Source organism: Tyto alba, unplaced genomic scaffold (assembly GCF_018691265.1).
Source record: "Tyto alba isolate M040663 unplaced genomic scaffold, T.alba_DEE_v4.0 Super-Scaffold_40, whole genome shotgun sequence".
Taxonomy (NCBI): Eukaryota; Metazoa; Chordata; class Aves; order Strigiformes; family Tytonidae; genus Tyto; species Tyto alba.
Genome location: NW_024881316.1, coordinates 21,978,545 through 22,000,743, shown reverse-complemented (window position 1 = coordinate 22,000,743; position 22,199 = coordinate 21,978,545). Strand labels below are relative to the sequence as shown.

The 22,199-nt window shown below is 41.4% G+C and overlaps 1 protein-coding gene across 2 annotated transcripts; it reads left to right on the top strand.

Moving 5' to 3' along the window:
• The first annotated feature begins 2,660 nt into the window (after positions 1-2,660).
• Positions 2,661-17,046, top strand: PTP4A1 (protein tyrosine phosphatase 4A1). Of its 2 annotated transcripts, none has more exons than XM_033002729.2 (6): positions 2,661-2,917; positions 10,814-11,363; positions 12,959-13,051; positions 13,365-13,495; positions 15,188-15,262; positions 15,629-17,046. In XM_033002729.2, the coding sequence occupies exons 2-6, from the start codon at positions 11,259-11,261 to the stop codon at positions 15,744-15,746; spliced, it is 522 nt and encodes a 173-aa protein (XP_032858620.1). In that variant the 5' UTR covers positions 2,661-2,917; positions 10,814-11,258; the 3' UTR covers positions 15,747-17,046. The 2 variants fall into 2 exon arrangements, with proteins under 2 accessions (XP_032858620.1, XP_032858619.1); XM_033002728.2 differs by having other exon boundaries at positions 10,811-11,363.
• The last annotated feature ends 5,153 nt before the right edge of the window (positions 17,047-22,199 follow it).

Below are 22,199 nucleotides of genomic sequence, written 5' to 3'. Positions count from 1 at the left end.
ACATAAAGTGAATAGGATTTTTTTTTCATTATTGTACTTAAGAGAATAAGGCAACATCAAATTATCAGACATTACAAAACAGGAAGCTTTATAATACAAAAGAAAGTAATCATATGGTATAACTTACTATTTTGATTTTTGAAACTTCTGTATTCTTTAAATTGACTGGTTTATTGCACAGCTTCCTATTAAAACTTTTAAAAAAAATTGTAATAGTCAACTAGGTAAGGGTTGGACATTCAGGCTATGCCCAAATTTTATTTTTGACTGACACTGCTTCAAAACTTTGTCCGATTATAGCCTCTTATCATACAAGTCATATTAATCTTCTTAATACCACAACAATGGTGATGATCACATCTTTGCTTCTCGAACTGATAATATCAGTCTTTTCTGAATTCACCCCACAGATTTCTCTTTAGAAGCATTTACTTTTTTCCTAAAGTTCTTCAGGAGTCTTGTCTCTTTCTGTTACTTTCTGCCTCCTCAAACTACTTTGTTTCATCAGTTCACTAGTTGGCACCTTTTAACTATCCACTTCCCTCTTCTATAAATACCTCTGACTCTGTTTTATGTTATATGAAGTAGCGGACTACTTTATTGTAACCTACTTCTCTCTAACACTCCAAGTATCTCTCATCATCTCAGAGCATAAAACACTGGAACTGCATCTTAAGTGCCACATAGTATGACATATAGTCCAGATAAGGAATATCATAATAAAAATGAGTATTAAATAGCTGAAATGACATAGGCGTTCTTTCATCAACTCCTCCCTCATGTTTTTAAACTAAAAGCTTTCTGTTCTGAGCTAAATCCTTCCTTCTTAGGGTATATAATTTCAAAGAAACAGCCAGTGACTCTTCTTTCCAGTGTAAACTACTGTGCTACAGTACTGAAAGGATGTAGCAGCAGAAAGTAATTTGATGCCAAAATCCTGATCAGTTTAATGGGCAATGTAACAGTAAACAAAAGGTTGCATTGTTGGAGGAAAAAGAAAAAAAACAACAAAAAAAGCATGGATTAAAGCAGGTAGAGAGCTGTTTAATCTGTCTCATAACTCTAGCCAGAGCAAATTCCTCAAGATTTACTGATGACAGAGAGAAGCTGTGTTGCCTTTTTCACTTTTTTCCCCCAAATCTTCCTAACATTGTAACCACCACCAATATTCCAAGCAGCCATTAACCTTGGGACTATCTTCTTATTTTACAGGATTCTGAGCACATGTTCAAGGAGTTTCACATGGAGAAGTAGAAAAAGCTGCAAGTTCACCAGATGCTTGCCCCAAGTCAGTCAGTAAATACAAAATGTAAATGTAAATAAATACAACCCAGATATATTTATAGGTCAGAAAAGCCGAGTATATTATCCTAGCAGAGGCATGGCTCCTGGTCAGAGCCCAGCTTATACCCACCTGAAGCCAGGTGGAGTGAAAGGTAATACCGACATGTTCTGAATAACACCTCTCTCACCTGTTGGTTATCACAAACACCCCCATTGTACAAACCATGGTTTCTGTAGGTTATACAAAAATAGAAAATTTGGGCAAAACCACAAACCAGCTGTGCTTTTGTACAAGCGACTACAAACTGCTGATATTCAGAACTGAGTGGTTGATTTTTTAGATCAAACCCAAATTCTGCAGACTCTTGTAATCTGTATAGTAACAATAAAATAACATGCAGAAGAAAGGCTTAACTAGTGAAATGTAACTAGAGCAGCATCAGACGCTGATGCTAAAATTAGGCTGTTATTTCATAAAGCTAGCGCTGACCCACATGAAGGTGCTGTCCGGGTTGTGGGTGCCCACCTGGGGAGTGACTCCCACGCCTCGATCAGCTACCCACGGCAGCGATACCACGCGTGTCTCCCACCGCCCCACCTCACCCACGAGATGCCTCAGCGACGCCCGTGTCCTGGGCGAGTGTTTGCCAGGAGCGAGAGGGAGCACAAGGCTGAGAGTCCATACTGCTTCCCACGCCACTTCTGGCCTACTGGGCTGCTCTCTCACCTGCAAAACCAGAAATCGCGGTTTTATCTCGACTTAAAAGCACGGGGTAATCCGCGGACAAAACGCGCTAAGAGCTTCCTGTCCGCATTAAGCTCGCAAAAGAGGTTTTGCAGCCCGACAGCGAAGGGGCTTTAGGAATTAAAACGCACGCAGGGCCGCGGCCGCCCCACCGCCGGCGGGACTCCGCACGCCGCTCCCGAGCCCGGAGGGCCGCGGTACGCCACCCCGCGCCCGGCCGCCCTCACAGGGAACGCCGTTCCCCCCGCGCCGCCCTTGCCGCCTTCCCTCAGCCCCGCCGGGCGTCCACCCCGGGGCGGAGATGCCGGCCCCAGCGGCTGCGGGGAAAAGCCCCGAACTCGCCGCTCCAGGCGCTTCCCGGCGAAGCGACAGCCAGCGTGGGGCGGCGCGGCCGCTGGCGGTGATCCCCAGCGCGTCCCGCTCTGCCCCCCGCCGCGCCGCGCCGCGCCCCTCCCCGGCCCGGCCCCGCCGCCGCCGCCACCCGCTTCATTCACGAACCGGTTCTCGCCGGCTGCCTCCGCCTCTCGGCCCCGCCCAGCCCGCCGCCGCCTCGCCCCGCCCCGCCCGCGCTGGCGGCGCCTCCGATTGGGCGGACGCGACGCTCGTCGCTGACGTCGAGAGAGCGAGGGGCGGGCCCCGGGGGCGCTAGTGCGGGAGGCGGCGCCGAGTGTCCCTCCTGGTGCAGCCGCGTCCGCGCCGCGCCCGCAGAGCTGCCCGCCGCTGCAGCTGTATGGTCCATCCCCGCTCCGCCGCCGAACCCCCTCCGGCAGCTCCGCGGCCCCCAGCGCCTCCGCCTCTGCCTGGTTCTGCTCCTCCTGCCCCCGGCGGTGGCGCCCGCACCCCGGCTGTATGATCAGGCTACAGTCTTCAATGAGTAACCATATTCCTGTGAGTGCCGCCCGCTTCCCTTCCCCCCCCTCCCCCGGCCCCTCGCCCCGCCGGCTGCCCGCCTGCGCCCGGCTCCTGCGCCTCTTCTCCGCCCGCCTCGTCCGCCCGTGTCCGTCCCGTCCCCCCCCTTCCCTTCCCCCCGGTCTCCTCCATGTTGTCTCTTTGTTCTGTCGCCCCGGCCACGCCGGCTCCGGGTGGTTTCTCGCAACGCCGGGCTGCGGCTCCCCTCGGGCGGGCCGCAGGAGAGCCGCGCCACCAGCCTGGCTGCAGCGCGGCTCGGGCTTTCCTCCCGCCCCCAGCGCCTTCTCTCCTCTCGCTCCCGGCCTGCAGGTGCCCCTCGCCTCGCCTCGCCTCTACCGGGAGCGGAGGAGGAGGGGGCGGTGGGGGGGGAGCGACCTCTCCGCGGCTCCCGAGCGGCCCGGCCCGGGCACAAAGCCGCTTTGTGAGCCTGGCTGCCGCCGGCCCCGCCCGTCGGTGCGCTGCCTGGCCGGGAAGGGCAGCGCCCCTGCAGCCGGGGCTCCGCGCCCCGGGGCCGCGCCAGGCCGGCGGCGCGGAGGCGGCGGGGGCCGGGAGCCCCCTGCCGGGGGGGAGGCCGGGGCCGGGCGGCGGCTCCGGGGGACAAGATGGCTCCGCGTCGGGAGCCTGGTTGGAAGCGTGATGCGAACCCGTGACCGCCGCCGCTGGGGCGGTGTCGCGGCCGGGGCAGCGGCTCCTCGCCGGGGAGAGGCGGGCGGGCCGGGGAGCTCGGCGCCCCGCGGTGAGGTGGGGGGGCGGCCGCCGGCGCCTGGGGCTTTGCGGGCAAGCCGGGCCTCGCCCGTGGGGAGCGCGGCCACGCGTGAGTGCGTGGCGGCTTTGTATCCGGCGTGCTCGAGCGGGGAGTCGGAACCGGCTGCGAGCGAGGACGTGAATCCTTTCCGAAATGAGCTTTATGCAGCAGAGGTGGGGAAGGCCCGAACTAGCGTGGGCAGCCGGCCTCGTTCGGGCCGGGCTTCTAGGTGGCTCCTCGGCGGGAGGAAAAGTCGGCAGAGGAGTCGTGTAAGTGCACGCTGGCGCAGGTGTCCTGTCACAGTCTGCAGTTGGCCCCCAGAGGCTCACAAATGCTGTCAAATACCATAATTTTGACCGAACTTGCTTTTAAGATCTTGCCATCTGGGTTTTCAAGGAAGGAATTTCCTTTTGGAGGTGGGTCTTCTCTCATATACTTGCTTTCAGGGTGTGTGTGTGTGTGTTGTTTGTTTGTTTGTTTGTTTTTGTTTTGGTTTTTTTTTTGTTTGTTTTTGTTGGTTTTTTTGTTTGTTTTTGTTGTTTTGTGTGTGTGTGTGTTTTGCTTTTTTTTTTCTTTCCTTTTACTCCCCTAGTAACCTCAGCATCTGCGCTCCCTAACATCTTTGACCACAGAGCACAGTGGGGGTGGTGTGTGTGTTAGCACAAACTATGCAAGTCTTGCTGGTGGCAGTACGCCCTCCAAAAGTAGGGAAGCAGGAAAGACAAGCGTTATCAAAATTAAGTAATCTGTGGTAATAGAAGTAGGGTTAAGGGCGGTTGTCAGCAGGTCTTGGTTGCTGTCTGGTAGTCAGCGGCACACATTGCAGATGTTATGAGCAGACAAATGCACAGTCTCTGTGGCATGAGGGTCCTGTGATTTTTGGTGTTTCTTACTGCTGCTGGAGGCAACTTTCCAATATGTCTACCTGCATCTGCGGAGTCTTTCCAAAGCAGTGACTCAGAAGTATGAACCCCGTCTCCTTGTAATCTCATAAAACTGTCAAATCAAAAACCCTGACGATGACACTTAAATGTCAGGTCTTATTATTCCATTGATGGAACAGCAAAGTGTTTTGAAATTGTCTTACAGGAATGGAATCGTTTCAGGGGGAGAATGTGAAAGAGGCAACACAGAAATTGTATAGCCATGGGAGGAAATGGGAGAGTGAGAAAGAAAAATGAGTGACAGATACAGCAGGAGCCAAGGGAAAAGGATGTCATTGTCTTACCGAAACTAAATGTGTCAGTAAGGCAGGAAATAAATAGAATTTGGCCTTATCTAATAACTTCTATCTTGTGAAACCTTCCTGTTCTGTCAGAATACATGCCACGTAAGAATGCTGGATCTATCCCAGTGTGTAGGCTGACTGTAAGTGATCACTTCTCTTAAAGATTAACCAGAATGCCCAGATCAGGGTATTACCGAATTCTAAACTAGTAGCAGACTGTCACCTTATTTAAAAAATTAAAAACTCACTCTATCAGACCTACATACAAGAGATACTTCGTAGCCCATAACTCCTTACATCTTTCTTTGGATACAACTTCTTGTTTGGCACTCATACCTTTACTAGACTCGGTAAAATATAGTAATAATAGTCTTTGCATGTATATGCTAAATTTATCCTGTTATTGATTAAAACATAATGGAATAATTTTTGAGTAGGATGATGAGATTTATGTAGTTTGCTATTGAAGTGAGAGTGTTAAGGCATTTTCAGACCCCTTCCTTTCAGAATCTCGAGAGGATGGGTTAAACAAGGGATTGGAATGGTTTCTGCAATGTCTTTTTCCCTAATATCTGTTAAGGCTTCTTTGAATGTTTTTTTTCATGGTCCAAGCAGAAGAACTAGGAACACAGTCACGTGGCCTCAGTTTCATCTCAGGAAGCTGCATTGACTTGTTATACAGGAAGCTTTGAGATAATTTTTTCTTCCTCCTAAACTCCATACTTGAACCGCAAGAAACATCCCTCCTTCGCAGAGCATGTCATAACAAATTTATGATAAACCTTTGGAATCTCTTGTCTGCGATACATGAGTGTGTTTTCTTAGGCCACAAGTTGCTTTCTCTGATCCAAAATGGGTAGTGTTATCACTGTGGGTATCAAAATACAGGCATTCATGTGCCCAGTAGATAGGAGGTGCATCTTGTCAACAATACTTAATGAAGGTGTGCCTCTGCCTTGCGTAATGGCTCTGCGGTTTGTGCCCCTTACCCTCCCACTCCTTGTCTGCCTTAGCAGTTGCTACTTAAGCTTTGAGCAGTAAGAGGAAGTCGGGGGTATTTGTCCCTCTGCCCTTCGGTAACTTTTTGCTGAGTAGCAAGTTAGAACAATGAACTTACTTGCAGGTGTTCTGAAATTGTAATGAAACATAGTTTATTTTAGTTCTCTAGTTTTGATTATGTGGTTTCAGTAGGTGAGTGTGTAGTAGGTCTTGACTTCAGAGAATGTGATGCCACAGAGTTGATTCTGGGTATAAATGTTTCTCTCTGTGGGCAGGTGGATTGAGCAACTGTGAACCATCTTACACATCTTCTGAAGGTAGAGTGAAGTGTCATGTAACCGTAAACAAGCACTTTTGTTTACATCCTTCTCAAGATGCTTTCAAGTTGTGAATAAGAATGTCAGCAGCCTGGGATAACCTTACACCTCCCTTCTTTCCACATGTTGGTAACAATGTAATAGATTACTTTTATACAAGCGATTGTTTCAAATGCAGAATTAACATACATGTGAATCTGCTTGTCAGTGAAGACAGATACTTTAGCTTTCTGTCCCAAAAAAGGGAATGTGTTAAAGCTTTTCTTTTCAAGATGTCTTCTGCTTGCTTGAATAAACTATTTTCTAACTTCCCTACCATAAGTGATAGTAGGTGGGTTACAGTCATGTTAATTATGATTATACCCTATTGGACGGGATATCTTCTCTTAATAGGTGGTCCTAGCATATTGACCTTAGTTTTGTTTTCCAATATTATTTTGATGGATCTAGTGGTCTAAATGTTTGGCTTTCTGTTACTGATAGAAATGGCTGCATCTGTTTCCAAAACCCTTCAGTGTTAATTTTCCTCAAGGAAAACTTGCATGTAAATTGAAAAGAACATGATGGATTACCCTACTTGATGGTACAAACAAAGAGTTGGTGTCATTCTGTTAAAGAAACTTACACATGATATAATATGCATTTGAGTTTCACTTATGCAGCCTTATGCTTTTATACAGTCTTGACTTTTTTGATAGCTTATCTACCAAGTAGTTAACGAGACAATATAGTAACTTTAAAACTGTATTTCCAAGCCTCTTGAAAGTTGTTCACACCACTCGAGTTCCTCCTAAGCTTGAGGTGGTCTTAATTACTACAACACTATTTTTATATCAGATTTCTTATCTTCCAGGTCTTTTTGCTGAAGATGGGTGAAGCCTTGTACTGTGGCTTAATGACATAACACAAAGAGCATGCCAATGTACTACTTGTCTTTAATTTTCATTTGACTCCCAGAACAGAACTAAATTAGGGTGGCAAAGCTGTTGGGATAGTGTAGTGTGTTGCTGCCTGAAGGAGTTGGTCTGCACATGGAGCTTTTTGGTTAACAATGGTGAGAAGTGATGGCATTCACATCAAAGGAAAATGTGAGCTTTGCTTCTTTATAATATGGCAGCAGCAGTTGCCAAGGCAAACAGTGAGACTGAAATACATGCTTGGTTAGGTCCTTAGTTGCGTGAATTAGTAAGGTGCTGGTGTGTCTAATTGCTAACTGTTAAGTCAGTATTAACAACATGTATATATTTGTAGGGGTTAATTACACATAGAACTCAACATTGTGTAATGTACTTGCTTCAGTTTTGTATAAGAATTTGAACTGTGCACCCAGTTTCTAGATGTGATTAACAATCTGCATTAAAAAAAGTATGATTTATTACTTAGCTAATGCTTTGCTGCCTGCCCTTCTCCTTGTCGCCATGACGAACTTGTCTGGTATAGTATTGAGTACTCCTAGTTTCATACTAAGGGCAGCCTGCCTACCAGGCTGGATGAATCCTGATAAATTATTATTTCCTACCTGCCCCCCATCATGGGGACACATTAACTGTTTCTAATTGCTCTACATGCTTTTCTCTCCCAGAATCTCTGCCTTGCAGATTGAAAGCTCTTTTCTCTACCCTAGTGACCCCATTCTATCTTCTCGAGCTCATATGCTTTTCTGTTTCTGACAGCCTCCACTCCCTTATCCTCTACCAGGGAAAAGGACTGACTGATTCCTTACCAGTCTGAAGAAGAGATAAACATGAGCTCTGCCAACGCATGCGAAGTGGCACAAGACCTTGTGCAGCTGTGTCTGCTTAAAGCTGTCCTGTCCCTTTTTTCTGTTCTGCTGCTTAAACTAATTGAAGGTGACTTTAAATAAGCTGTCTTTGGTTCTTTTTTTTTTTTTTTTTCAGTTGCTATTTTAGGTGTTCCTAGGTCTGGTCCTAGGAGTCTTTTTAATGCACATCTACTTTCTTTTGCTAGGGCATGGCTGCTGTGTCTGGTGACAAGTCTTTGAGTTCTGAGTCTGAATTCTGGTTCCTGCTACTCTGGCCTTTGACGGCAGAGGATCCTTCTTACTCCTTTTTTTGTGCCTAGTATATTTAGAGTTTTCACTGTCCCTCAAATTACCACAAATAAAAGCTGAAATAATTTTTTTGTAAGTAAATGGCAAACTTAATCCTACAGTCTTTACAGAAATGGTGATCTCTGAAGTGGCAGCAAAGTGCATGTGAAATTATCCTATTAGTTTCTTTCTGCTAACTTAATTCTCATAATTGTTAGCAGTTTTGGGGGTTTGTTTTTTGCAAGCCATGCCTATGATTAAGGTGCCTTCTTACTAGGAAGCTGTTTGAAAACATGAAAAGGATGCCTGGAGGTGTTTGGTCTGCTTTTTGTAAAGGTGCTTTCCAACATTCTGTGATGCTGCTCAACCCATCTGCTACAGTCCAATCTCATGATTTTTGTCTTCTGTTACCACTACTCTGTTACTGAACTTGCTCTTTTCTGGACTTACGAATGGGGCAAAGCCATTGTCTACAACATAAAACATTGTTCCAGTTCTTCAAATTGTAGTTCACTTTAAGAATTCTTGCACTGCTAAGACACCTAGATGGCCTTTAAAGGTCCCTTCCAACTTAAACTATTCTGTGATTCTATACCTCTTTGAAAACTCAACAATTATTAGACTATTGCTCTGTTGTGATTTATGCTTGATACTGATAGCTGTTAGACTCACTGTAGTCTTATGGTATATGGTTTAGTGCTTGCAGTGGAGTCTTGGTTAGACTCCAAATGCTAGATGGCAGTTAGTGGCCATGACTTATTTGCACACAGCTGCTTCCTCCTGCCCTTTGATAAAGTATATTAAAACACTGGCTGTTATCAGGACTTACTGTACAGTTGTCTTCAGGACCTGATCTTTTGAATTTGCTTTCTCATGGTTGGGAATTTTTTCAGCACAGGCTGCTTCTTTCATGGTCCTTTGGGAAGGTTTGGGTGTAGGGCACTGAAATACTGTCTCATGTACACTCTTGTCCTGATTATATATGTAGATGGATGCATGGAGCTGGTCTGTAGTTTAAAAAAATATGAGCATTGCTACAATTAAGTTACATCTAATGTTTGCTAAAAGCTAGATCTTGAAGGCAAAGAACTGATATTACTCTGTTGTGGCTGGAAAGGGGAAAAAAAAAAAACCAAAAAAAAAACAAAAAAAAACCCCACAACATATTTTTAAGAAAGTAAGTGTGATGGCAATTCTGTAACACTGCATGCTTAGCTAATCTATTTCCAAAGTGTCTTGGGCAGTGTTTTGTTTGGGCTAGAGATAAATGGATTCCTTCCAATGTTTGGAGTTGACTGACCAACATAAGTAATTTTTTCTCCTAAATAGTTGTAGGATCAGTGATGTTTCTTTCTAGTACCTAAGTATATTTAGTGGATATTGGTTCAGCTTGTACCTATCTTTTGGGAAACAAAACTTTTTTCTTCTTCTGTTCCCTAGACATGTATTGTCAGCAGCACTTGTACTGTGGCTGAGCACAAAACTAACTACTCTGCTGTAAGGTTCCATAGTGCATAAAGAGCATATATATTTTTGGTTCATTTGCATAGCAACATCTGCAAATGAATACATAACTCAGGCAGTTCATCAGCTATCTACTTGGCAGTTGTGTGTCTTGCAGTAATTTTTATAAGTAGACTTCACCATAGCAAAGTAGCACACCACTGGGCAGGAATAACCTCTTCAATAAACTTGCCTGTGTATGTTTCTAGCTAGACTATCACCACTGTCTTGGTATGTTAATAAAGTCACAGTGTAAAAAAAGCACTTAAAGGCAGATGAAGGTTGCCATGTGTCTTCAGCCTTTAGTACATTAAATGTTCCTTACTTAGAAATCTGTGTGCCTTGAAAGCCTCAAAATATGTACAAAAGCTCGCAATGCTTTAATAGGCCACAAAGACTTTGCATTTGCTTTCAAGGCCTCCTATTTGAGACAGGTGGATTTAGGTGCATTTTCTTTCTACTGGCTGGTTGTATGAATTAATGATGCTTACAGTCTTGAAGGTCTTAAAAGCTTTTAGCCTTTAAGACAAGTGATTCTGCGTCTATGTAGAGACTGGTAGTTTTGTTACACACTAGAAATTGTATGATGCTCAGCTTGAATATTCAAGGAATCTCATCCTTGCCTTCATGGGACTACTTAAGGTCAGTGTAACTTTAGTAGGTGTTGTGATGTCTCAGTACAGAGTGGAAAATACAGTTGTATGGGTATCCTGAAAAAGCTACTCTTTATATAAATACTGGGGTTCTTAAAACTTGGTCTCTTGTTGCTATGTTTAGCACATTTGAATTGGTGTTTTAATATGTTTCAGTTTTTGGTGCTGACGCAACTCTACATGGAAACTCTATTAAGTAAATGTATTGACTTTCAAGTAACCCTTGCTAAGAAAGGTAACGGGATTCTTATGCAAACTTAATTATTGGATTAAAAAAATATACCTTGTGAAACTGCTTAGTTTTTCTGGTTTTATTTTTAAATTTTTATAGTGCTCATTAAGCTTTTTTCCCCCCTTCCCCCCTTATCTCTTTACAGCAGTTCTGTGGTGTTCTTGGTCACACATTTATGGAGTTTCTGAAGGGCAGTGGAGACTACTGCCAGGCACAGCACGACCTCTATGCAGACAAGTGAACTGTAGAAATTCATTACTACTCCACCAAGAAGCCCCCGTAAGAGTGGTTGACCAGGATAAGAAGTATTGAATTGAAATTGGCAGAGCATTTAACAACAGAATTCAGACCTGGATGGGGTAAACCTCAGTGCACTGCCTTTCTTTTGCCTCAGTATTACTGGATTGAAGAATTGCTGCTTCTTGTTAGGAGGTTCATTTCATTTCCCATTGCTCCCAACTTCATACTTCCAAGCACTGAGAATTTCTCGTGGAGTATAGTGAAGTAGACTTCAGTTTCTCTACATCACTTCTGTATTAGAATTTTTATTTTGAATCCTTTCATAACCTTGTTGCATGTTTAACTAAATCAATATGGCCCGAATGAACCGCCCAGCTCCTGTGGAAATCACCTACAAGAACATGAGATTCCTAATCACACACAATCCAACCAATGCAACCTTAAACAAATTTATAGAGGTAAGTCAAGGACAGAGTTCTTACTGATGTATTTTTTTTTTTAATGCCTGAACAGCATGTTATATTAACAATTTCCTTCTTTACTAGTTGATAACAACTGTGGAAACCATACGAAGAGTTACTGAGACTGTATATTGACTTTTTTTCAAATACTGATGCCATGCTTCAAAGACCTATAGACAAATATATTCAAATATACTTTGGCCTTTCACAAAAATACACTTCTGAAAGTGAAGCAAATAAGTAATTACACTGTCTAGTACATTGCACATTAAATACTTTGCTTAGGTCTGAAAACAGGAATTATCTGGTAGAGTTATATGTAGAACAATAGAAAGATCTGTGGTAGGAAGTCACATTTAGGTTCATCTAAAGTGGCGTAACATCTCTTTGCATCTATTGCATAGTGATTAAAAATAGAATAATTCACTATACACTGTGGATCAGAACCTTAGGAACAAATAACAGGATTGCAATATGCTTTCACTACTTATCTCACTTCAGTATTAGCAGATCTTGGTTCTAGTGTAGCTTAAGAGAATCCTGTGAGTGTCATAGTGTTGACTTGAGTGAAATTTTTGGCAGTAGGCTTGCTCTGCATCCAGAGTTGCTGAAGCTACTTTTAAGTGTTACGATACATGCTGAAATTGCTTACTGACTAAAGCCAGGTAGCTTAACATATATTGCTAGTATCTGAATTTATCATCTAAAGCTTACATCTAGCATGTTGGAGCTACAAAGTGCACAGTTAGGAATGTATGCTAACAATAGGTTCCTCCAAAGTTACCTCCTGGTATGGTCTGAGTTTGTAATGCAGTCCCTCATTAGCAAGATTTTAGGTATATTATTACCTCTGTTTTGCATTGTGAGCGATAATTTTAAAGAAACATAATGAGATAACATTTGCTTGCCTTTTATTCTCCTAACTAGATAAAGTATGCTTAGGCTAAGCTTCAGTCATTACCATGACAGTTAGAGTGTGAATGATGGGTTGTTGCAGGGAAAATGAAGAGTGATTGCCTTTTTTTTTTTTTTTTTTTGTTTGTTTGTTTGTTTTTTTTTTTTTTTAAATAAGGGTAATAGCAAAATGGAAAGTTAAATGTTGTTATTGTGATAACTCAGGAATTGGAATGATTTATTGCTCTATGCTCATAATTCTTAACAGTAAGAGGTCTTGCAATACTGTTGTTTTAAGCAGAGGAAGAGAAGGGGAAGATCTAAACCTCATACAGAATGCTTTTAGTGAAGTATGTAACTTTCAAACCAGGAAACTTCCTGTTCCTTTAAAAGGAACAATCTTTTGGAGATGGACTATTTGTTTCATCAATACTTATCTGGATCTGATTTTAAAAGAAAAAAAGTTTGATCCAACGTAACTAAATCTTCAGATAGGTTTACAGAAGAGCTTAAATGTATCTGGCATTAGCACACAGGATTACAGTTATTCCAGTTTTCTGTGTTTTTCACAGGGTGGCAAGCATTTGCATGAGTTTATTTACTGCAATTTTTGGAATATGTTAAGCTAACCTATTGAGAAAATTAAATGGTAAGTGAAGTCAGTCTAGTCTTAAAGCAGGATTTTTTTCACTCCCTAGGAACTTAAGAAATATGGCGTTACCACAGTGGTAAGAGTGTGTGAAGCTACTTATGACACTGCTCCGGTGGAAAAAGAAGGCATTCAGGTTTTGGTAAGTAGTGTAGAAACAGAGTTTAAAACTGACCCACCCCTTGCCCCCCCAAAAAAGTTCTTTTGACATGACCTTATTAACTCTACAAGTGTATTACAGTAGCTGATGGAGGGAAGAACTGTACAGGCATCCTCTCTTGTCAGGAAAAAAATAGGGCTATAGTTATACCACTAGAGAACTGTAAGCTTTAGTGGTTCCTTCAGCTGTCGGCTCTTTTGTCCATTGTTTCCCCTCCTTTTTTGTGTATGCACATAGCATACAATCATAAAGAGTTCTATCTTTATGTATTTATGTATGTCATACTGTATTCTAGGATTGGCCCTTTGATGACGGTGCTCCACCATCCAACCAGATTGTTGATGATTGGCTAAACCTCCTTAAAGTTAAATTTCGTGAAGAACCTGGTTGTTGTATTGCTGTACACTGTGTTGCTGGTCTTGGAAGGTGGGTAAAGTTTTAAAGATCTGTTGAATTGCCATCTCTGGTTAGACTTGTTAAGATCTAGCACCAAAGTTTATTTTGAAGCAAATGTAAAATAGTCATGTCTCCAGTACTAGAATGACCTCACACTTTAAAAGTAGTTCAATAACAGGAAACTGTTGTAAGTATATATTATACTTAAAGGCCTTTTAGTCAACAGATGATGCTATTATCACAGATCTCAAAAGCTACTGAGTGAAGAAAACAAGTACATTCTTGAACCAAGAATATTGATATCTGTCCCTTTGATATCTTTTTTGTCTTGCTATGTCTTTTCATTTCTTTTCCTAATGGATTTGGTTTTTAGTGACTCATCTGTAAGTTTCCTCTTCATTCTCATTTTAGCAGTATTGTCAGTCTCTTTGTACTAAAGGTATTTGTAACCAATAGCCACAAACAGGTGGGATGTTCTGGCACATCAAGATCAACTTTTATCCACCACCTATTTGGAGGATAAAAAGTGTTCTCCAAAGTCCCAGAGCTCTGTTTCTGTCTCATTTCTAACACTGAGCCTCAAAATTTTTATGGATAATGCTAAATATTCTCCTCTTAGCCTTGTTCCTTCTGTCTGCTGCCATGATTTTATGTGCAATTCCAACTGTTGTGAGAGCGTAATTGTTCTGTTGATACTGTTCTAGACTACCTGGGAACTAGACCTGTTCAAAAAGCAGTTGCTTTATTCTAGCCATGGGCCTTCAGCATGTCCAATATAAAATGGAGGTTTCCGGGTTTGTTGTCCATAAGCCTGGCTTATCCATTGTTTATGTTATGGCTTCACACTTAAAGTTCACTGTACTGGTGAAGGCTACCAAAACAACTCCTCTTCACCTGCTGACAATGGTATCTGTTGTTTTTTCCTGAAAACCAGGGAGTTACTAGTTGAAAAGATCCTAGCTTTTTATCACATAAGGTTTTTAAATCCCTGAACATACAAAACATACAAAACTACTGAAGCTTACTACTAGATGCAAAAGTCTGTTGATAGTGTGTGGCATGGGGTTTTGTCTTGAATGTTTTGAGTCAAAATACTAATGTATTTGAGTTAGATTTGTGTCAAGCTTTCCTAACTGAAAACTGTATGCTGTCAGGTGAAGGATACTGTGGCAAGCAAGAAAATCCTTGGGGGTGTGCAGCAGCCTGTGGATTGCATCTGTTCCTAAAACTTGTAATACTAGTTCTAGGACTTGTCAGTTCTTTTTGAACCTGACCCCTCTTCTGATTTCTGCTTTGGGGTCTTGACTACAAAAAAAGGATGCTGGTTTCTCAGAATAGAAACCTATATTCAACTCTTCCCCAGAATCAATTGGCCTTGAAACAAATGGGTAAAGATAATTTGCATTTTATTCCTGCTGTCCTCTCCTATACCTAAAGTTAGATTAACAAAGCTAAGCAAATTAACAAACCAGAGTTAATTTAAACCCCTTTTTAATGAGGATGGATAGCTCAAAAACAGATGGTATAATGTCTCAGTTAACGCAGAAATGTCTTCTGCCTGTCTTTTTTGCTTTCCCAGAGAAGAAACATCAGCTACACAGGACAGAAAAGAGAATTGGGGAAAGTAAGGTTCTTTTCGAAGTATGCATTGGCAAATGTTAAACTGAAGTTGTGTTGTGTTTTTTTTTTTTTTTTTTTTGTTTTTTTTTTTTTTTTTACCAGAGCTCCAGTCTTAGTTGCTCTTGCACTGATAGAATGTGGAATGAAGTATGAAGATGCAGTGCAGTTCATAAGACAGTAAGTACGAAACTAACATCTAACTTTTCGAGATTTATCCTTGGGCACTAAAGGAAATTCTGAATGCTGTTCTTGTCTTCTACTCATTTTTTTTTTTTTTTTTTTTTTTTTTTTTGTAAGATATTCAGTACATCTGTCTAAAATGCTGTGTACTCATATGAGCATGTGGTCCAGTGAGATATTTGTGAAAGGAAGCTACCACCCTCTTTCCTGGCACTTAACTTTTAATTATCCTTATTTTGGTTACAGTCTTGACTTAATGGTGATTTTATTCAGTGACCTAAAAATATTTTTCTCTGGTTGGTGATATTATTTCACTGGGCAGTAGATTAATGTTCTGTTTAAAATATTTTTTCCTCCACCTAGGAAGCGGCGTGGAGCTTTTAACAGCAAGCAACTTCTGTACTTGGAGAAGTACCGCCCGAAGATGCGTCTACGCTTTAAAGACTCCAATGGTCACCGAAATAATTGTTGTATTCAGTAAAGCTCAACAGCCTATAGTACTTCTTTGGGAATAAAGGATGGAAACTAGAACTAAGCAGACTGCATGTCAAAGACATCAGTCTGATATTTTTTTAGTAGTAAAGGAAGCTTCCTTATGAGTATTTAATAGGCTAAAGGCTTAGTAGAAATGCAACTTCTATGTTTAGATAAAGATCCGTCTGTTTGGAGACCCAGTAAATGTTTTTGCTGTACCCTGTTTCTGAGCTGTCTCCTTGTTCATTAATTACCAATTCAAATATCCCTTAATCATGCCATTGAGTCTTACCCACCTGGTTTCAACTACTGAAAATTGGGGTACTAAAATGAAATCAATCTGTAGAGAGATTAGGTGCCAAAATACCCAGCATATCAGCTATATATTTATCCTAATAAATGAACATAGCTCTGATGTGAGAACTACCAGCTTATCTGGACCTTACTATCTTTTTCTACAGTCATTTCAATATTGAAGAATACGGCCTCTGAGGTAGTCTTGCCTGCTCACTGTATGTTTTGTCTCCCACAATCGCACTAGAATTATCAGGATTTGCACAGTTTGTCTTTTTAATACTATGAATTACAGCAACTTTTTACCCCAGTGTCTGTACTTTTCTGTTATCTGAACCTCTCCATTTTACAAATCATTACTCTCTGATTACTCATGTAGAAAATCTTTTAAATTGTACAGAAGCACACAAGTCTTTAATGTCTCCAGACAAAAAGCCTTACAGTAAAATTAATGTTGGCACTTCATGTGCGACTTAGCAGAGGGCCTGAAAAGGTTGGGAGGGGCTATTTAATATTTCTAGTAAAATGTTGCCTTTGTCTTGTGCAGGAAGTATAGAATATGCCCTTTACTTTAGTAAATATTTTTTTAAAACGTAGAAATGCTTTGTTATTGTAGCTAAAAATTCTTAATCAGAAAATTTCTGAAAAATCTTGTAGTTTCTTTTACTGTACCTGAAAGTTGTTTACCAACTATTGCTTTGTTGAAAGTGTGATATTTTTTTTCTTTCATTTTTCCTCCTTGAGTTTCTGCTATGACTTGGGCAGACCTCTGTAATATTTTGTATGCCTTTCAAGCTGCGTAACTTAATATTTGGATACTTGATAATTTGTTTTATTATGTAATTGATAAAATGGTGATGTGTATTAATGTTAGTTCAACCATATATTTATACTGTCTTGGGAATGTGTGGTTATAGTTCTGTGGGAGAAATAATTTTGCCAGTGTTCACCAGCTTGTAAAATCTAGTGCGAGAGCTTAAACATCTAAATAAATACTGAAATGCACTTACAAAGTTTGCTGAAATGCTCATGACTTTCACTTATTTTTGTGTACTTTGTCAGCAGTCTTGGGGTGCTTAAATTCAGAATCTATCCAGGCATCTGTTTTCTTTTTTTAAATCTGGGCCTGAATGTCCCCTTTGCTGTAATGTTTGCTGTTTGTTTTACTCATAAATAAATGTGGACAAAAATTAATAGTAGAAAGTACGGTATTTCTTTATGTAGCTTACTTGTGACTTCCCCAGTACTAAAATAAGCTACTTGCTTAGTGTTCTTGAAACTGTCTTTGCAGTAAATGCAGAAGAGTGCACACATCTGTAAAGCTTGGAGAACGCTTCTATCAGTAGCATTAGAAATTAATTACATAGCAGTATGGTACAATGTTTCATTGCCAATACTGAAGCTATGTCCAAACAGAAAATAACCCCAAAATTATGTGAGCTAGGAAGTGTGTTTGACTTTCCAGAGTGGTGACTGAACTTCTTGGTGAGAACTGGAGGGTCCTCTTAACCAGCTGAGGTGCTGTTCTTACTGGTGATCGTAAGCTGAGGCCCAGGTGTGCTTAAAATTAACCTATGGTTAAAAATACCTTGCCTTTCTAAACTGTGGTGGGATGCTATGTATGACATAAGCTTCAATGAGACTTATTAGGGATTGCTTTTGGAAAGGTATAGTCTCGTTATAAAGAGCACTTTTGAAATTCTGTATGATTTAGAAATGCCTGAAACAATATAATTTAGCTTAGTCTGTAAAGTAGTAAAATAAACTCTTAACTAGTTCAGCTTTCCTTTGGAAGTTAAACTTGGTTTAAATTATGTTTTTATTAAAGGAATAGAGCTTCATTTGGCTGAGGAAAAAAGGCCTTTTCTTTTGGAATGACATCCAGTCATTAATGTTGCTATTGTCAAGATGGACTAGACTTTAAGCAAAACCTACAAAAATTCTGTAACTCAGCAGTACAGCAGGCTGATGTAAATACTGGTTTAACACAAATTAGTACCCAAGTAGAGTTAAAAATGCTAATTTGGTCATTCATGAAGCTAGGAGAAATCTATAAAACAACTACCAATAAAATGCCTGTGACTTTTTTACTTATTTAAAATTACTACTGCAATTTCTGTACATCACATTTTGCTGTGTCTCCACAGGATTTACATGAGTAAGGAGAGCTGTGTTTAGGTTAAGAGCTCTAGCATGTTGATCATGGGAGCTTGGTCCTTTGAACTCTAAATTTGAGATTGGGCTTGACTTCAATTGATTCCAGTAAACTGAGATTTCTAAAGAGGAAAAACTTGCATAATGGGCGTGGGACTGCTTAAAGCAAAGATCAAGTCAACTTCTGAACAGTTTCCACATTTAGACATGAATTGCTAAGAACAGGAAATGTCTCTTCTTCTTTTGTCTAACAGCTGGGGGATTTTAGGGACTAAAGTGTTGACCATACTCAAAATGTGAAAATAAGATAGCAGATGGAAGTAACAGAAGTTAAAGTTCTATGTAATTTATATGAATTTACAAATAAAAGGGAAGAAAAGGTTAAATGGGATTACTGTATCTTCACTTAAGGCTAAAGCCTGGCATGGAAGACAGGCTCTAATATTACATCTAGTTTTAGATGCTTAAAATGACTATATAGCAGTTTTGCCCTTCAAGAGTTATGTTGTGGCAGTACTTAATTACATGGGAGCACATTCTTGTCATCTACTAGACTATTTTGTGCTGTGGACCTAAGGGCTTGGGTAAGTATGGTTTTTAAATGGTGGTAGTATTTATAGGATTCCTTAGCGTGTAGCAGATATTAAATATTTATGGGAAATGGGTAGAGAGGGAGAGCATGATTTTGCAATTGTTGCAGCAGAAAACCGATGGTTTCTGTTGTTCTGTGGTGTAGTTCCTAAATAATGCTGAGGAAATGTAGTCAAACAAGATACTCTGTTACTGCATATCAAAAATCACATACAAAGTTAAATATTGTCGTGGTTTGAGCCTGGTTGGCAGCCAACCACCACACAGCCACTCTCTCTCCTTCTCCTCCGGCAATAAGAAGGGACAGAGAGCCAGGCTTGGGGTTCAAGATAGGACTGGGATGGGGAAAAAAGTCTCCCTTTATGGTCACAAGCAAGAGGTAGACTTGTTAGGGGAAGAAAAAAAGAACATACATTTATTACAGACACTAACAACACGTAACAGAGTAGGACAGTGAGAAACACTGCCGCATCTTGAGAACACCTTCCCCCCACCCCTCCCTTCCTCCTGGGCTCAGCTCTGCTCCTGATATCTCTGCCTCCTCCCCCAGTGGCAGAGGGGGCAGGGAATGGGGGGTGCAGTCAGTGCTGCTGCTTCTTCCATCTTCAGTGGGGGGAGCTTCTGGAACTTGTTCCCTCTGCTCCGTCGTGGTCCCCCTCTCACAGGAGACAGTCCTCCACAAACTTTCTCCGACATGAGTTCCTCCCGTGAGCCGCAGTGTTCCCCACACTGCTCCGTCATGAGTCACTAACTTTCTCCAACTGGATTCCCTCCCACGGCTGCAGCCCTTCCCGAGCTGCTCCGGTGTGGGACACCCCCACATGCTGCAATCCTCCCAGCGCTGAATTACAGCAGCGGGGCTACCTTTTACCATGAGACCCTGGCCTTCTTTGGGCACAGAACCTTGATCAGGCAAGCAGGAGCCACAGGCCATAAATCAATGTCTGCTCCACTGTAGATCTTCATGGGTGGCAGGGGGGGCCGCCCTGCCGTCTCACCACAGGATACAGGGGGGTCTCTGCTCCGGCACACCTCCCCCCTCCTTTCTTCCTCCGTTCCTCCACTGACCTTGGTGTTCACGCAGCTGCCACAACTCCTCCTCACAAGTCCAACTGCACATCACCACGTCCCTTCTTAAATATGTTATCACAGAGGTGCAGCTGATTGGCTCAGTTTTGATGCAGAGGTGGAGCTGACTTGGAGCTGGGGGAGCTTCAAGAATCTTCTCACAGGGGGCCACTCCTATAGCCCCCTCCCCTGCCACCAAAAAAAACCCACCATTCACTCAACCCAGGACAACCATTTTCTCAAATCTGATTCTCAGACGTGCTGAGCAGTCAGTTTCAACTGAAGTCTGTAAATACTGTACTTCCAATATATTTAAAATATGTAGTACTGCATATTTCTGAGCAGTCCTGAAGCATTTCAGACTGAGTAGTCAAAACTAGTTAATACTTGTGATTGTTAATCTCCCTGGTCGTCAGTTCTCTGTGCATAAAATTCCATCCATTCCAGTCCTCACATAAGTAGGGCAGTTGTGGAGATAAGCAGTAATTTCTGAAGTATTCAGACCCATCTATATTATTACAGAAGAAACAGTAGGAAAATGTGTAATTCTATATCGAGTACAAATTCTAGGTTAGACTTAAGATCTTTGCCCGTAAGAAAAGTAATAAAGCACTGCTCATTCATGTGAGCATCGTTCATCCTTGTAAGTGAGATGGGGGAGAAAATCTTGTGTAATTAGGTATTTGTATTTGAAAGAGCCAGATTAAGGTTTCATAGATTATTTTACCTGTATAATTTTTAAGTAAATAGTTACTGAGAGACAGTATTCAAAACAGTATTTTAGATTTGTTGAGATTTTACTGTATCATTAAGCAAGTATTTTCTCTAAGTATGGGGGAGGTTGTCAAACTGGAGATCACAGTAATCTATTTGGAACAATATTATCTTTTTGAATGTACGTGTGTAATCCTACTGTAATAAAAAGAATAGTTATACTTGCAAGTTGAATTCAAATCTTAAAATCAGGCTGACATTTGGTAGGTTTTTTTAATAGCAGGGAGGGACTCATCTAAACAAATACAAACTTTTACATGTGAGTAGAGGCTTCCATTACACTCAGTGAAAGGGATTTTGTACTTGGGCAGCTAGTCATATGCTAAGAGAGATACTTAAAATAGGTTAGACAAAAAGCTCTCTAAAGGTGAGAGCACAGTCTGTAAAGGGAGCGTGGGACAGCAAATTCAGTTTGTGAGGTTGGCATCTAAAGGTAGATTAAATAAATCTCACCTAATTTGTCTAAGTGCCATAGTTCAAAGTATCAGGTAAAGTATTGGGTGTTTCTCTCAACATACCCTGCTATTAATGTGTAATAAACATTGACAATTATAACCCTATTTGATTTTTATTGATATGAATTTATGCTATAAGTAACCACAGCAAGCCTTATTAGGCATTATTTTCCTCTTGATGATTGCCTGCATGAATGCTGTTAATTTTGATAGATACTGTTCTCATGTGTTCTGTCTTCAATGCATTGATAATTAATTATCTCAATAACAACACAAGTTACTTATCAGTGGAAAACATCTTTGTGAGGTAATAGTGGTTAAATAGTGGTCTGACAAGAAACGATAAGGACAGTGCCAGAAGATCAAGTTTCCTGCTTCAATTTCTGATTCAAATGAGAACTCTTTCAAAGTGTAGCTGAAGAAAACCAGATACCACAGTGTTTAGATACAGGGGAATGCTCAACATATGAAATACTCAAATAGTAGAAGACATTCAGTCTCAACACAACATGTAACCTATATCAGTGTAACAAAACCTAAATTAAGTATATGGAAAAGGTATTTTCTAGCAGGCTGGAATCTTAATTCCACTTTACTGGTGAAGTAACAGCAATAGCAGATCTTTATCCTTCATATAAATTTGCATATGACAATATTCTTGTCAACAAGTTTCCCAGATGCTTGTTCTGAAGAAGATGGAACTTTAATTGCATTAAGGCTTTGGAGGAGAAATAACTGAAGACAATAAACTCTTCTTTCCAATCCATATAAACTCTTCTTTCCAATCCCAAGGACCATAGTTACGATATTGATCTGAGCAGGACAGTGCTGCTCCAGCATTGTCACACACTTCATTGACTGGTACTAATAGAAAGCTACACACTCCTTAGTTTGCCTTCTTCAATTGTCCAGTAAATCTGTGTGTCACAAGGTAGGGCATGCAAACTTGAAACTACCTTTAACCTTTCAATTCAACTCTACAACAACTTTAAATTATTCCTAATAAAAGCATATGAAGGCAATGGGGGCATAGCAGATCTGCAGAAGGGTTCCCTTACACTGCAGATACAATCCTCCCTTTAAGCTTGATATGCAAAGGTTTTCTACAGTAACATACCCACCCC

What these genes read in the sequence shown, in the direction of transcription:
- PTP4A1 (XM_033002729.2), top strand. Translation starts at nt 11,259, where the DNA reads ATGGCCCGAATGAACCGCCCAGCTCCTGTGGAAATCACCTACAAGAAC. An exon ending in CCTTAAACAAATTTATAGAG is followed by an intron (nt 11,364 to 12,958) that starts GTAAGTCAAGGA and finishes TTCACTCCCTAG; the next exon opens with GAACTTAAGAAATATGGCGT. An exon ending in GCAGTGCAGTTCATAAGACA is followed by an intron (nt 15,263 to 15,628) that starts GTAAGTACGAAA and finishes TCCTCCACCTAG; the next exon opens with GAAGCGGCGTGGAGCTTTTA.